General features: G+C 40.9%; 1 protein-coding gene across 1 annotated transcript; it reads left to right on the plus strand.

Annotated features, from left to right (window-relative positions):
* Nucleotides 1-1,143: 1,143 nt before the first annotated feature.
* Nucleotides 1,144-12,104, plus strand: LOC133976124 (sodium-dependent neutral amino acid transporter B(0)AT2-like). Its single transcript, XM_062414229.1, has 12 exons — nucleotides 1,144-1,851; nucleotides 3,044-3,263; nucleotides 3,869-4,026; nucleotides 5,231-5,351; nucleotides 5,454-5,629; nucleotides 6,943-7,053; nucleotides 7,149-7,390; nucleotides 7,583-7,766; nucleotides 7,871-8,072; nucleotides 8,737-8,896; nucleotides 8,991-9,153; nucleotides 9,654-12,104. Exons 2-12 carry the CDS (start codon nucleotides 3,044-3,046, stop codon nucleotides 9,900-9,902), a joined length of 1,986 nt encoding a protein of 661 aa, XP_062270213.1. The 5' UTR covers nucleotides 1,144-1,851; the 3' UTR covers nucleotides 9,903-12,104.
* The last annotated feature ends 4,651 nt before the right edge of the window (nucleotides 12,105-16,755 follow it).

Here is a 16,755-nt window from a genome sequence, read left to right on the forward strand (position 1 = left end):
TTTAAACCTAACCTTTACCGTAATACAATCTTAGCCTTAACTTAACCTAACCTTAGCCATTCCCTAACCCTAACCCCAAATTTAACCTAAACATAAAACTAAAACTAAACTTAATCCTAAACCTAAACCAGACCTTAGTTCCCTGAAGGACAAGTCTCCATGTTGTCCACCAATAGAAGAGAAAGGCGGAGTCAGGTGGAAAGACAACAAGCGGAGGATCCTACTTGACTTTGCTGTGAGGACGTCCGGATACTTTCTGAAGAATCTCCCCTTGTCTGACAGCTCAAGGTATTTGTCACTCATCAATAAGTGCGTGTACGTTATTTCCAAGCAATAGATCTTGAGTAGTTTGCGGGTTGGCAGTGCCATGGGAGTGTGTGTTGTAGTTGATCACAGAACAGGCATACGTGGCAGGCAGCGTGCGTGTGTGTGTGTGTGTGTGTGTGTTTCTAGAGAAATGTCACAGGCAGAAGGTCGACACTGCAAAGGAACGAGAAAGTGGTTGAACCTAGATTTCTTTCATTTTTTTTGGTTAATTAAAAAGTGACACGTGGAAAAGGGAAAAATAAATACTGAGTGGGAGAAGCTGTAATGGTTTAGTGATGTTTTGCCACGTGTTACGTTCACGGGCAGAGGAGTGTGAATCAAAGTGGATGAAGCATATTTTTTTATAAACTTTTCTTCATCCTCTGTGGCAGCCTGACAATTTGAAAGTTTTCAGTTTTAAAATCATACATGACCACAGACACGAACACACACAGTAAAAGACAGAAGTTAAGAGGCGTGTGTGTGTGTCTGTTGGCGTCACACAATCACACGTGTGGGAAAATAAAATCCAACAGATCAGTATAGGTAGATCGATGATGCGTTCACTACTCTTCGCGCGTCTGTACCTGCGTGTATGAGAGACAGCGCTACCATGAGGCGCATTACAACTATGTAAAAAACCTCCAGTACTATACAGTATTACTATGCTTGCATGGTTTCATATTTTACATTTACAATTCAGAGGGACGTCTATCTATTTATCTATCGATCAATCAATTGTACATTTCATTTATTTGTATAGCACTTTTCAACAACAATGCAATTCAACGTGCTTAACATAACTATACATATAATATACACTGTACTATATATACATACTGTATATAACTATATGATAGTATACGTTTTTGGAAAGAAATAAAACGTTACATCAAATGTTACATAGAGAATAACTGTAACAGGGAGTCATGACTGATTCAGTGCCAATATTCAAATTAAAGTTTAGAATTTAAATGCAGTGCAAAAAAATACTTAGTAACGTAAATAAATAATGGCTGGTCTCTGATTACACCTTCTGTACATCGTCACCTTCCTAAAATAATGGCCTAAGTCACACTCCTGACATAGAGTAGGCCATTATTCTACAGGGGTAGAATCCCATGATGAAGGTATTCATAGCTGCAGGATGCTGCTGTGTCTGTATTGTCCCGCAGCACTTGAACGCAGCCTGTGGTTGCATCACGCGGAAGCAGAGGTGTGTCTGAGCCAATCAGGAGAGTGGATCATTTGGCGGATGCATCGTTCACCGTATTCTTCGGTTCTGTTTGTATTTTATATATTTGAATGGTTTAAAGTTAACGTGGGTGTTTAAGTTTTTTGGGGGTTTAATTTGATGAATAGAAACTGAAGAATAACTCGGGTTGTTGACATCCGACAACACGGTGAAGGTACAGACCGCTGCTGCACGTGCTCGTCTCCTCCTGTGAAGAATAACCGACAGTACCACCGGAGCTACTATCCGGGTCTTCTGCCGCCTCCGGTGCCTCCTCCGCGGCTTTGTCCTCCACATTCTCCGGTGCTAAGGTCAGTGTGTGAGTTTGTGTTTGTGTTGTGTGTTTTCCCTTTGTGAGTCCAGTCACAAACACACGCACGCACACACACACACACACACAGACACACACACACACACACACACACACACACACACACACACACACACACACACACACACACACACACACACACACACACACAGGAGGGTTGTGGTTACACACGTTGATGCTCATTGGTGTGTTACACTTAACATGCTTTCCTTTATTATCACTGTAGATTATATTCTTGATTAGAAATATATATTATAATAAAGTATGACGGGACACGTGTCGTCTAGTTTGGGATTATTTTTCCCTAGTTGACCAGAACGAGTGTGTTTAAACACTTGTGGAAACAGGATGTGTATGTGATTGTTCATCAGGCTAAAGCTAATGCTAGTTAGCTAGTCCTGTAACTCACTAGTACAGCAGAGCTGGACACATCAGCAACACCTCTTGTTGTATGAGTATGTAAATCAAAAACAATATCAATTATTATCACAATATATTTTCATTAATTAAAAAGGAGTGGAAAATAATATAATATATATCCGTCTTTAAACCTACAAGAAATAATGATGTGACATTTATTGTGATTGTCATTTTTATGAGATTTTAGTCATGTCACCCATTCCTATGATGTAGCATGTTTTACCCCAACAGCACCACAACAACAGCCTCAAAAACGTAACCATATATTTGAATGAAGACCTCTCTAAAACATTTTCTAATCATCACACTTAGAACTGATCTTTCTAAAAACTACTGAATTCATATTTGTGTTAAAAATTAAAACCCTGCGTTGTGTCATTATCTGTGAAAGTAACTTCTGTCTGCAGGAGTTTGTGTGTATGTGTTTGTGTGTTTGCTCATTTCTGTCCCTCCTCACACACGAACTGATGATCATGTGTAATTTGTGATTTATTTCATGAAGTCGGATCATGGCTCCGGATCGTTCCGTTCCCTCTTACCCTGATGTCCTGACTGTGCGCATCACGTCATGTCTCTTGTTGTGCAGCAAGTTTAAATGTGTGTCTCTCGAAATCTAGAGCGGATCAAACAAACACAAAGTAAATCCTGTTTGTGTCCTAACAACTTCTGCTAAGTGATGGTGTTTATTGTTGAAGTTTGAAGTCAGCGGTGGAGTCAGACTCTGACAGGTGCATCCAATCCTCCTGTTTCAGATGGAGAAGCAGCCACTGCCAACTGACGACGACATGACAGGAACCACAGGGTCAGAGGTCAACGGCTACGCTGGTGAGGAGAGCGAGCAGGCCTTGTCGGGGCGTCCCGCTCGAGCCGGATGGAACAGTAAAATAGAGTACTTCCTGGCCCAGGTGGGATTCAGCGTCGGTCTCGGCAACGTCTGGAGGTTTCCTTATTTGTGCCACCAGAATGGAGGAGGTGAGACCCCATTGTTGTTGCCCATGTTAAATCGGGCGCCAACCAAGTAAACACACATGTTGTTGGTGCAGACTATACTGTATTTATTCACATGGGAGATGGGGAGGTCGCTGTCACAGGGTGTACATGTGATCGGAGAGACTATTAATATATTGTATGTGCATTACAGTGCATGTCTATGCATGATGTTCTAAATGTAAGCATCCAAATCTTTGCAGCTGGATGTTTAAACTATCTGTGAACAACATATAACACGACTGCTCTGGAGTCCCATTTTCTAGTGTTAGGTTTATATCTGTAAGGTTTTTTTCCCCTGCTTTTTGGTTCCTACTTCCGCAATACGAAGTCGTTTTATTTTTAAAACCAAAAATAAGCTTGCAGACAGTTTTTCTTCGGATGTCATATGAGATTTATTTAAAAATATATTTAAAAACCTGTAAGATACAACCTATTTTCAACAGAACTATTATTGCAGGCAAGAGTTACCAGACTGATAAATCTGCTGCTGTGGGACAAAAATATACAAATGAGCACAAGCATCTGCTTCTCCTTTTTGTAATTTTAGCTCATTTGCCAACTGAACCCTCCTCCCCTTTTCTCCTCAGGAGCTTTTCTCCTCCTGTACGTGCTGCTGATGCTTGTTGTGGGCATTCCCCTGTTCTTCCTGGAGCTGGCGGCCGGTCAGGCCATCCGACAGGGCAGCATCGGGGTGTGGAAATACATCTCCCCCAGGCTCGCAGGGATCGGCTATTCCAGCTGTGTGGTAAGACAAGTTGTGATATATGTTCAACCCACCAACTAAAACTGTTCAATATATAGTGTTGCATGCATTCCAATAGTGTTTTTTGTGTATGCGAATAAGAAAGTTTCCTATGGATAAACACATTTGTCAACCTCTGGAAAAGCACATTAGTTGAGTTGTTAGTTTAGACACAAACAGACAGAGAGATGGGTTATAGAAAAACCTGAAATGAATGAAATTATTTCTCATCCTCTGAAGCAGATAGAAACACGAGATCAGGGAAACCTATAAGAGCTAATATCTTTGACTTCTATCATACCTCACATTACCTTTGCCTTGGAAATGGGATATAACTGGAAACATTTTCACTTCAGCTCAATTTATTTTATCGTTTATTGATATTATAATGTTGACCATTAGGGGAAAGTCGTAAAGCACATCCACCTTAATGTTTAGGATGAGCACAGGCGGATCAGTGACTACGTTGACAAGACATCCACCTGAGATCTGCAAACAGCTGTTATCTGTTGTTGCCTCCAGACAGGAACCGATTTAAAACAGCAGAATTCACACACCGTTCACTCAATGTCCACACTCTCTTATCACACAGCCAGAGATAAGATCTCTTCAGCAAACACACAGAGCTCAGATCAGTGTCCAGAGGCTCGTCTCACTCGATCCTTCTCACAGATATCCCCCTTGATAGTGAGCGTCACTCTGAGTCACCACATTCAAGTAAACACAGAACCACACGTTACTTGTTATTCACGTAATAAGTCACCGGACTGTTTTGACTGCAGGCCGCGTGTATCAGTTGTAATCTACTAAATTTATTTGTGCCCTTTTTGTGTATGTTGAATAACTTGATTTCCACAAGGCCTCATACTTGACTTAGACACTATCAACTGCGTCTGTGGAGACAAGCTTTACCTCTGCAATTTATTGTGATTTAATACATACATCTACTTCGATTAAAGCGATGACAGATTATATCCCAATGGTCAAAGGTCAACTTCATTGGGACACCACACTGTTTTGCACCAACACTTTTCTGGACATGATTCAACACCGTGACCTGGGAACACAAGGATAAATAGTTCACCTATTTCCTGCATGGTGTCATTCATGTTTGATGTATGGTAAATTGTGTTTGAACCGTGGATTTCAATAACAAATCATATTTTTATATAATGAACCCGATCATCTTGTTCTCAAATATCATCAGGTGTGTTTCTTCGTGGCTCTCTACTACAATGTGATCCTTGCATGGAGTATTTTCTATCTTGGGAACTCATTCCAAAACCCTTTACCATGGAACCAGTGTCCAGAACAGGGGAATGTAACAGGTAAACACTCAACACACGACGATTCAAAACCAACCAGACATGTGCCGTGTCACGTGTAAGATCATTAAGAAATACTCTTTTTATTTTATTTTTTAAAAACAGTAAAAGAATGTGAGAAGAGCTCCCCGACGTCTTACTTCTGGTACCGCAAGGCTCTGGATACTACCGACTCGATTGATGACACAGCCTCTCTCAACCCTTACATCACCTGCTGCCTTCTGGCGGCCTGGACCATCGTGTGCCTGGGAATGTTCAAGGGTATCAAGAGCTCTGTGAAGGCAAGTGTGCGATGTGTTGTGACGCCTAACTCAATTTGTTTGTATTTACAAGACAAACCCATGTGTGTATTTGAAATAGTGCTGTCGAGGATTATTGAGATAGTTCTGTGAGAAATGTGTAACTGGTTTGCTTCAGTTTTTCTTACCATGATGTTGATGACTTTGAAACCAGCTGAGCAGGAGCATTAACTAAACAGAACATAAAGGGGAGCCCTTACTTACTCCTGCCCCGTGTTGTTATCCTCAGTTTGGTTTAATCCCACTCATGTGTTGGGCTTACACTTACTAAATCACTGGGGCTGATGGAAATTCTGGAATGTTTAAGCCTAAGTGTTGTTGACCCAACTTCATACGGCAAACTTTGTGTGTGAGTTTTTTTTTAATAGTGGGTTGTTTGTTTTCCCTAACTCGGTTGTTAGGGTTATAAAGGGTTACTAGGGTTTTACAAGTATTAGAAACGGTTAAATCAATTGAACAAAGTCAAGGCTCTTAAGATGTTTAAACACATCTTGATGACAATAGTATGAGGTATTGAACTGTGTAGCTTTTTATACTAGTGTGAATAATCCTATTTATTCAAGGACGTGAAAAATGTATTAATTCATTTACTCTGCATAACCGGTATGGAGCAGATTGAGCTGAGCAGGAAGTTGGACTCAGGAATAGCATACAGTCAGTTTCCATGTGCAGATTCCCAATCGTATACCCCATGGAGCATAAAGCAAATTCATTTACAAGGGTCCTGCCTCCCTCTACTGTCACAGCAGGTGTCAGTGTTCACAACGTCCAAGAGACAATGAGACAGAGATACCTTTAAAACATGTTTGGAGCATAAATCATGTTTTGTGTTCAGTTCAACATCGAAGCGGAGGTTCAATCCCCCTCTGGCTAACATCAGGTGTTTCACGCAATTACTGACTTAAGCACTTCTCAATTGCAAGGGCCATATGCTCAGTGTGTAACAAGCAGCAGGCTTACACGAGATTAAATGAAACGTCAGTCCTCTCAGAGTATGGGTTGTTAAAGCAGCCAAATTAGTAGGCTTCAGCAGGGAACTGTCAAAAAGATGGTTTACATAACAAGATGAAATGTTAATGTCATGTCTTTACTGAAGCACAGCTTGCCAGCAAGAAAAAAACATGAAATTTATGGAAATTAGTGCAAATCAAATTAATTGTAAGCGACCGTCCACCCTGCAGCTCCATTACCCGTAAGCAACTGTGTGTAGATGCCAAACCGAATAGCTGACGTATACTGGGAATACTGGTAGTGTTTGTAGCTTGTTAATCTAATATTCCTTCCTTGCTTCTTAGGTGATGTACTTTTCCTCCATCTTCCCCTATGTGGTTCTGTTCTGCTTCCTTGTCCGAGGACTCCTGCTGGACGGAGCCTCAGAGGGAATCAGCTACATGTTCTATCCCAAGGTAGCTGCGGATGAAATGTCTCATTGAGTTTGTAGAAGTGAATCACATTTGGGTATTTCCCTGATGCACCCCGCTGTTCCTTCTATACGTTCTAGCTGGAAATTTGGGCTGACGTGCAGGTGTGGCGGCAGGCGGCCACACAGGTGTTCTTTGCCCTGGGTCTCGGCTTCGGCTCCATTATCGCCTACTCCTCCTATAATCCAAGGAACAACAACTGCCACCGTGACGCCTTCACTGTCTCCTCTATAAACTTCCTCACATCCGTGCTGGCCACTCTGGTGGTGTTTTCTGTTCTTGGCTTCCGCGCCAAAGGCAATGTCATGAAGTGTGTCGTCAGGTAGGTTTGATTCCAGGACAAATATGAACTTTTGTAATGGACAGTTCAAACAGTGTTTTAATTTATTCGGATTTGTGCATGGATGAAACTGATTTCCTTTTTAAGTTAATGGGAAAAGTGGTCCCAGACTTTTGTACCCCATTGCGTGTTATTAATTATATATTTATCTGTTTCTTTTGGTCTTGTGCTTAGTAATGTAAAGGAGCTGTCAGAACAGTTTCACAACAGTAATGTGGACGTAAGCCGGATGCCAAGCTTCAACTACTCTGCCCCCAGTTCTGTGAGTCTGGAGGATTACAAGGCCTGGTTTAAACAGCATGGAGCGAGCATCCCTGGTAATTTAACAGACTGTGACCTGGAAAAAGAGATGCAGAAGGTAACGACTTTTAGGACTAGTGTCACTAAAAAGCACTTAACTTCCGTTTTTATTTGCTACGTATATTGTATACAAAAACTAAAGCTGGCTCTATTTGTGTTCAGGGCGTGGAGGGCACGGGCCTGGCTTTTATTGCCTTCACAGAGGCCATGTCCCTTCTGCCTGGAAGTCCTTTCTGGTCGGCGCTCTTCTTCCTCATGCTGCTCAATTTGGGGCTCAGCACAATGTTTGGCACCATGGAGGGCATCCTCGCTCCCCTCACTGACCGCTTCAAAACTCTGGCCAACAACAAGACCAAATTCACAAGTAAATACCCGTTCCACTCGTTTGACCTCTTACATATTTTTCCTTTTAAGCAAGCCTCAACACCACTTGACACGACTCAGGAGTGGTGACAGAGTTGTGTTGATGACAAGATAGCACATGTACGGGCAGTGTGAGGTTCTTAACGGTGTTTCCCACAGAATGCTGTCATATGAGGGCAGGTCTGACTTCTTGCTGACAACCGTATGCTTGTCACGACAACTTGCAAAACAAAAGCGACATCTATAAATGTTATTGTGAAATCAGTCAGTCTGTAGAGGAGGGTAAGATTTGATGGATGTTTTGATGGGACACCTTCGCTTTGAGAGAGAGAGCAGGACAAAGTGTGCAGCGCCCGGCTCCACAATACATTAACAGTGCAAAACGGATCTTTTATGTCATTATGAGTAGTGATGCAAATCTTCTGATCATTATGAAACTGTGATGGGACCAATTGGACAATGGCTCTCAGCCTTGAAAGTTACAACCAGTTGATCAGTGTCTCGTCACGTGTCTTTGAGCTTAACAACAATCCATAAACATAATTTCCAACCAAGCCACCAGTCAATTAGATGATTTGTGACACCTTAAAGCAGAATAACAACGGTTGTCCCGCTGTTTGAAACTAGAAACTATGTTTTACCCTGACATGTCGGTTGGGTTTCAGTTTTCAGCTGCATCGTTGGCTTTGTGATCGGCCTGCTCTTCACCCAGCGCAGTGGGAACTACTTTGTGATGATGTTCGATGACTACTCTGCCACGCTGCCCCTCATCATCGTGGTGGTCTTTGAGACCTTCAGCGTGTCTTGGTTATACGGAGCCGACAGGTAAGCTCTATTTAAACACTGTGGGTGAATTCAATCTGTTTTTCAGTTAATCAGTTCACTCAAACTGAAAGTCGACCACTCTCTGTTTTCGAAGGTTCCTCGACGACATCGAGGGAATGCTGGGCTGGCGTCCCTCTGTGATTTACAAATATCTGTGGAAGTACATTTGCCTGTTTGCTATGCTGGGGTTACTGGGAGCCACTGGCATTCGCATGGTCATCACACGACCGACTTACATGGCATGGAACCGAGAGAAGGTACGGGGAATTTAATGTTTTTTTTTTTCTCATCTATCTAAAACAGCTTCAGCACAGCCACAGGACGTGTTCATTCTTGAATAAGGCAAACGGCTGCTACACAAACTACAAGTCACAGTAAAACAAGCTGTCTCTTGCTCTCTCCACACCTTCTTCCATAGGGAAATAATTAATGACATTTCCCCTGTCATAAATACAGATAATGACAGGTGTATTTTTTTGTTGATGTATAACTCTAGACGATAGTGTTAAGCTCACTGAAAAACACATTGTACTTCCTTTCAGTAAAACCATTTTTGCTGGTCAGATGCTCTCAATGATCAGTTCACACATCAGTTTAGCATATACAAAATATGTATAAAATTAATAGTATATGCCAGTGAGCGACAGGCTGAATCACCTTTATTTAACCTGATATTGTGGCTGTAACTTAAACATATATTTAAATACAAACTTCAAGGCTGCTGCTTAAAGCTCAATGAATGTGATTCTTTTTCCAGGCCACCGAGGAGCACCTGCCGTACCCTGACTGGGCCCTGGCCGTTCTGGCCTCACTGATCATATTTGCCATGCTGCCCGTGCCCGTCGCCTTTATCCACGCTCTCCTGCAGGAAAGGACAAAGAAAAGATCCCGAGAAGCAGAGAATGGTCAGTACAGCATTGTGAGCACGGACGACAAGTTCGAGACTCCGATGACCGACATGACACAGCTGGACCAAAGGAATGGGACCGCTGATTCCTTATCGTGAATATTGAACTTGTGGGAAATGACCTTCAGCACCCAGTCAAAGATACAATGGGCCACTTTCAAGGAATGGTTTAATCATATCTCTCTCTTCAGTGTAGACATGACACAGAAAAACTATTGCAGTGTGTAAAAGAAAATTCCTTATTTTAATATTTAAAACCTTTCTTTTAATACTTTTATGAAGTCCACTCGTATACAGATGATTCTATAATTACTGCTGATCCAGCAACACTCGTCCATCTTCCAACTGGTTGAAGCAATCGCAACCATTTATCTAAAGTGGGGCAGGTTTTACACCATAACTCTCAGGAGTGTCCAATTAGAGTGCCACTGAATCCTGATCATTAACCAACATGGCTGCTGCTGATGTGAAGAGGTGTGATGACTCAGCTATTGAGACAGTATTAAACAAACCGGTTGGTGTATTTTCTCTAAGGGGAGAAACACAAACCCATGTACCTTGCTGTCTGTTTACATATTTTCTGTCACTCTGGTTACATCACTCTGCTGGAAACTGAAAATGAAGTGAGAGATTCCAGACGAGTGTAAAATGGAAAATACAGAACAAACCATTTACAACAGCAGATTTTTAGAAAGTTGTTGTCCAAAGGAGCAAAAAAAAAATCTGCACAGGCCATAAGATATCACATCCTCTTCCTGCATTTTTATTTTTGTGTAAAAGCTTCACTTGTAAATTTATCTAAAATGACCAAAACATTTTAAACCTTTGTCGATTCATCCGTCTTACTTTGACAGTGAATGTCACTGAAACTAAAAAAGCCAAATGTTGCTCCTCATTGTATTTTAGACAAAAATCCCAACGTGTTACAGTAAACAGTGTCCCCCTCCATGTGAACTTTACAGAGCTGTTACGTGCTATTTTTATTTTTCTATGTTAAACTTTTCACAGCACAGTAAACTGATGGTAAAAGATTTGTTGCTTTAGATGATCAGTTATGTCTTGGGGTGAGTAAGAACAATATAAACGATGGGGCCTTAAATCAAACAGGAAAACTACATTATAATCACTTATAATTAATTATATTAATTATTATTATTTTTGTTGATTATAGCCTTGTTGATTATAGCCTTGCTGTAGCTGTGCGTTAGGCAGCATTTCGTACAGTGCACGTAGCACCACACAGATGCTGTTATTTGTTGCTGATGAGTGTGAGGAAAAGATTCTGTTAAAGGAAACAGATCTGTTGTATTATTACTCCATATTCTCTTCTCAAAGCTCAGATAGTAGGTACTTTTATTAGCAGATAGTGAGACTGTTACAGCAGGTCGGCGAATTCAGTTGTGTTGACATTAAACTGTTATTTGGTACAGTGTGAGTGTTCTTCACGACACCCAATGTTTACAGCTCAACACATTTGAGGCCTGAGGTTCATATTTACGTGTTTGCATGCAGAGGTACCTGCACAGGTCGTATGGTAACATGGTCTTTTGAAATCCAACTTTCATTTCAACTCAGTTGTAAATGTTTCAAAACATTTATTTATTTTAGCGTCACTGTGTCTTCCTTGTATTTAAACGTGTCAGGTTTAAGAAAATGTCTGTGATTTCCGACAGTAGCAGCAAAACATCTGTTGTAAACATTTTCTTTTCTGAATGGGTGACGGACTACAAACACTGAGCGGAAACTCACATTTTAACTGTAAATATGTACAAAATACATTGAGTCTGCTCAAGAACAAATGTTTTAGACATTCTGTGGGACTTAATTTGTAAATCAATTTAGCATGAAGCTTTGTTTATTTCTAGTGTTTCTTTTCTTTCTGGTTTAAGTAGAAACTAAAAGTCCAAACCAGACAGTTTTTATACTTTAACTGTTACTGTTTATCAAGTAATTACAGTGTTTTAAAAATGTTTTTGATTTTTAGACTTTAGTCCTTGATCACTTGTCTATTTTTGTCAGCCATTTTTCTGAAGTTGAATGATTTGATAATGTTCGATGGGTTACGATGAAAATGAATTGCCCTTATGAACTTCAATGCTGTTGAACGTATCTGTATCAAGTGCCTTTATATTCAATGAGGCCAAATGAACTAATTGTCAAAAATATTCCAGCATCAAATTGTTTCACTTTTAAATCTGGTTTGTAGTAAGTTTGTATGAAATGAACTTTTGAGAAAATGTAATATAATTCGCCTGCTACTGTATATAATGTCCTTTTTTAAATTAAAAACTTGCAGCATCATATCATATTTAAACAGTCGGTTTTTCAAATGTGGATTTAGCTTGTAATTTATGATTTCAACTGCTCAGATTGACAATTTTCCTGATTTACATTTTCTAAAATAAATCCAAACGAGTTCTGCGTGTCTGAATTGCAGCTGTGCAAAGGAAACACTTGAGAAACAGTCGGTGTTGCAAATATTGGTGAAATCACAACTGCACTAACTGAAGCAGCCGTAGAAATCCGTCTGGCTATGGTTTGTCGTTTCAGTTTTCTCTTTGTCTTCTGGTTCAACACATTTACTTGCTACTGAAATTACAGTTTTGCAGTGTTTCTTACAGAGCGTTTTCATTGAAGCATCACAAGCACAGACTCTGGACCCATTGGCAACTTTAAGGGAGAAAAGGAGCTATTATGTTTTTTAAGGAGCGTTTTATGTTTTTTGGAATCATGTTCATAACTTTCATCTCCTGCTGTCTGCACACTGGGGAAGTTGAATTACATCACGACTTGTTGGTGCAGCAGTAAAAACAACATGCAGCAGCGGTATGAGGATTTGCTTTTCTTACAGGCGTGTGATTGTACAGGTTGTAGCTGAATGTGTCTGATGTGGGGAAACACTTCTAGGTCAAAACTGCTTTGACTGGTGTAGAGTTCGTAAGTGCAGTTGGCCTGAAACATGAGAGGCTGTGGAAAAGCAGCTGACTTATTGTAGCTTTAAAACAAATTTTACACTGTTGGATACAGTGAGCTCTTTGTTTTTCCCTCTTATCAATCAGTCCTTGGGAAGTGTGCGTGTCCTTGCAGGGCAGTGCAGACGACAGGCAAATATACTGCCCTCATTGAAAACTGTTTCAAAACAGCTGACTTGAGAGGAGGTTTTACCTTGAGTGTCCTTGAACACTGGAGACTGAATGAAGAGCAGAAATACAATTTAATGTTACATTATAATGATGCGTTTTAGGAACTTAATATTTTATATATTACTAGATAAGCTGATTAATGTCACAAAAACATACTTTTGATATATTTGTCCGGAGAATCCTCCTGGTTACTGCATCTTAGATATTTTATTTGATTAATAATTATTTGAATAACAGTTTTTAGACTTCATATTGAGCACATTCAGCTTTACAGCAGTACTGTTATGTGTCAGTAGGGAGCTCTGCTGCTGTTGTTTCTCTGCTGAGCACCATCAGCATCACTATTATTTGTTGTGTCATTTTCGGTTGGATATCTCTCCTCATTTCACAACTTTTAAAGACCTCGGTAAACACAACAACCACTGACCTCCAGTAATTTGCCTTCACTTTCTGTCAAACTACAAATTTAATGTCAAATATTTTGCAAATTGTACAAACTTAATTGCCAGAGCAAAGAGTTAGGGTTAGGAGTTTTCCTACCCTTTGTCTGGCTGCACAATTCGCTCGTGTAAGTCACTTGGTACTAAGTGTACGTTCATGTGGAAGAATACTGGTCCCCTTGGAAAAGTAATGCGTCCGGGGAGTTCAGTTGCCTTGGATGCAGTTTCACCTCCGTCAGGTGGAGGCAGAGAGGACAGGACCAACACCCTGCTCAGAGAAACACCACATCATCGCTTCGACCTCAGGTAAACTATATGAATAAGATGCTTTTTAAATGCTACAGCTTTGATTAACGGTGAATAGTTTCAGGGCCGCGTAGGCATTGCTTCATAATTATGAATAATAATGTTTTGAAAGATGATGGAGGTAAATAACTGCTTGCACTAGGCTCAGTGAATTCTGGTCCCTCTTATCAAAGTCTGTTCTTAGAAATTGTGTATATGCTTACTTTCAAAATAAGTATATTTTAGTACAGATTAGGGTCGTTGTGATATATTGGTATTCAATATGAAATATGGATATGTTAATAATGTAAAGTATCCAACGCTTCTTTAATCTGTTTAATTCCTCTCCATCATTTTGCATTAAATATCTGTTCACATGCCAACAGCGGAATATTTCGGTCAAAAGAGACAAAAGAAAGTGAAGTTAAAAATTAAAGCAACAGGAAACATTTTTTATTATTCTTTAAGTTTTCTGCTGGGTTGCACTGGAGGATGATTTGCAGTGTGAGTGGAATGGACCAGAAACCAAGTGTTGTTTTCAGATAAACCAAATGTATTCTGACAAGCCACAAAAGTAGAAGCAGGAACAATTTCAGAGGCTTCATCACTCAGGGTCCTCTGCTGACAACTAGTGGGGAAAATCCACATGGTGAAGAAAACCTTGACCGTCCTTCATCCTCCTGGAGAGTGGAAAACCGATCAACCAGTTTTCTGTTCCCCAGGAAATAAATAGCTCTCTATTTTACTATGACAAAAGTATATTCATTGTATTCCGCTCAAAAGGCAAAATGGAAAAAATGCAGATTGCTCGTGGAGTTGATATAAACAGATGCACATTTTCTTAACGTTGAAGTAGAAAGCATGACCCACAAACATGATGGCAAAGTTCAGGGGAGCTTGTTTGAGCATGAAGACACCAAGCCAACAATTTCTCTCACATCAAAAATACACAACTCCTAAATTATTATTATTATAATATATTATGATAATCATGTAGTGAGAATATGATGTCTCACAGCCCCAGTGCAGGTAATTGTTTAGTTTGTGCTGTAACCTGTGTGTGATTTATAGGCGTTCCCACATGGCAGGCCTGGCAGCTCTGTGTCTCCTGCTGGTGTTTCCACTGTGCAGCTCCCAGAGCACCCTGCAGTCTGAGCGGCAGATCAACGGCCATCCGGCGCCGGCAGCTCCTCCTTCAACACACATACAGGACCTTCTTAAAAAAGAAGAAACCACTCACCTAAATACAAAGCGGACATGTAAGCTTGCTCCGCAACCACCCACCCCAGTGTTAATCTATGAAAGGCAGCACATGCCAAAACAAAGACAGTACAGTCATAGTGATAAAGGCGGATAACGCCTACTCTGCCTGTCTGTGTCTTGTGTGTGTGTCTCCGCAGTCGGCCATGGAGACAGAGATAACGCCAAAGTGGGCCTGTTCGTCGCTGCGGCCCTGGGAACGTTCACCCTGATGGCTTCTGTTTACTGCATCTACAACAAGTTCTACAGCAAACACCAGTACCTGCACACCAGCTGAATGACGACCCAGGTACATCCGTGCTTTTCATTAAATCCTTATTGAGTGGAGGCTCTCCTGGTACGCATGATCGTATCTGCCTGCACAACAATGAAGAAAATTACCAACCGAAAAGACTAACAAAACTACTAATTGGATCCCTCACCAATGCTGTCTACCTTAAATCAAGTGTCATGATCATCCATTTAGTCATTTAAGGTAAAATCATTACCTCCTTGGCAAAAGTAATAATTACATCTACAAGCATCTTGAGAGAGAGAGAGAGAGAGAGAGAGAGAGAGAGAGAGAGAGAGAGAGAGAGAGAGAGAGAGAGAGAGAGAGAGAGAGAGAGAGAGAGAGAGAGAGAGAGAGAGAGAGAGAGAGAGAGAGAGAGAGAGAGAGAGAGAGAGAGAGAGAGAGAGAGAGAGAGAGAGAGAGAGAGAGAGAGAGAGAGAGAGAGAGAGAGAGTCTCTTAGGAATTATTTGTTGTAAAGCCTAACAGGTTAGGGGCTTTCTGCCATTTGGAGACAGTTATACCGTAATTAATAACGTTGCATGATGTAGCTTTAAGGATTAAACAAAACACAGTGGTTTGAACATTTCTTTTGCTTCATCCTGTGAAAAAACAACCTTTGAATTCACAGAAAATATCCACAAGTGTCAAATAAAGTGTTTCATATCTCTGTCTGCAGATTTCTCGACAGACCCCATGGACCCTCCCCCTGTGTATTTCCACACCTCTGTTAACTCCAGCGCAGTAGATGTGTGTAAAGCCGGTTACGGCTCGCTCTCAGACACCCCGTCCATCATCTCTGTCCCACCCTGCCTGTCCCCCCCTCCCTCCGCCATGCCCTTCCCTCCCCCCTTCCTCTCCTCTCGCTCTCTGAGAACTATATCGGCCAAGGATCTGGAGAAAGGCTGCATCTGATGTAAAATGCTCGGTGAGAAGTCTGACAAGTTTCAATGACGTAAAGAAGTAGTTTCTCTTTCCCTGTGCACGTTGCTTGTCGTTATCTGAACACATCGGACACAATTTAAAATATTTTGTGGACAAAATCTAGCTTAACATGTCTTTTTCTTTTTTAACACATAATCATTTTCACACCTGAAGCACAAGTTTGAACTATTGACTGTAAATAAAGTTGGACAACGCCTCTCCACCTCCTCCCTAAATCCATCTAAATGCTTCCATCTTGTGCATTCGGCGCCACAGTCTGTTCAGTAGCTATCAGGAGATGAGGATCCCACCGATATACAATTTGGACCAATCGTAGGTTAGTCTCTTAGCTGTCAATCATGACATTTCACAAGTGTGATAAGAACTACCCAAAATGACGAAAATACATGTATTAGAAAAAGGTATTTTACCTGTACTTTTTATTTTGTTCCATGTCCCATCCACTAACATAGAGGTGGTGGGATTTGTGACCTATACCGAAGCCAGCCACCAGGTGGCGATCTAGATGCTCTGGCTTCACTCTTGGGCATGTGGCATTTTTTTCATCTTTATTTACAGTTCTGTGACTTATCTGCAGGAAAATACCTAACTCGTTTTATTAGAAACATCC

Source organism: Platichthys flesus, chromosome 20 (genome assembly GCF_949316205.1).
Source record: "Platichthys flesus chromosome 20, fPlaFle2.1, whole genome shotgun sequence".
NCBI classification, from domain to species: domain Eukaryota; kingdom Metazoa; phylum Chordata; class Actinopteri; order Pleuronectiformes; family Pleuronectidae; genus Platichthys; species Platichthys flesus.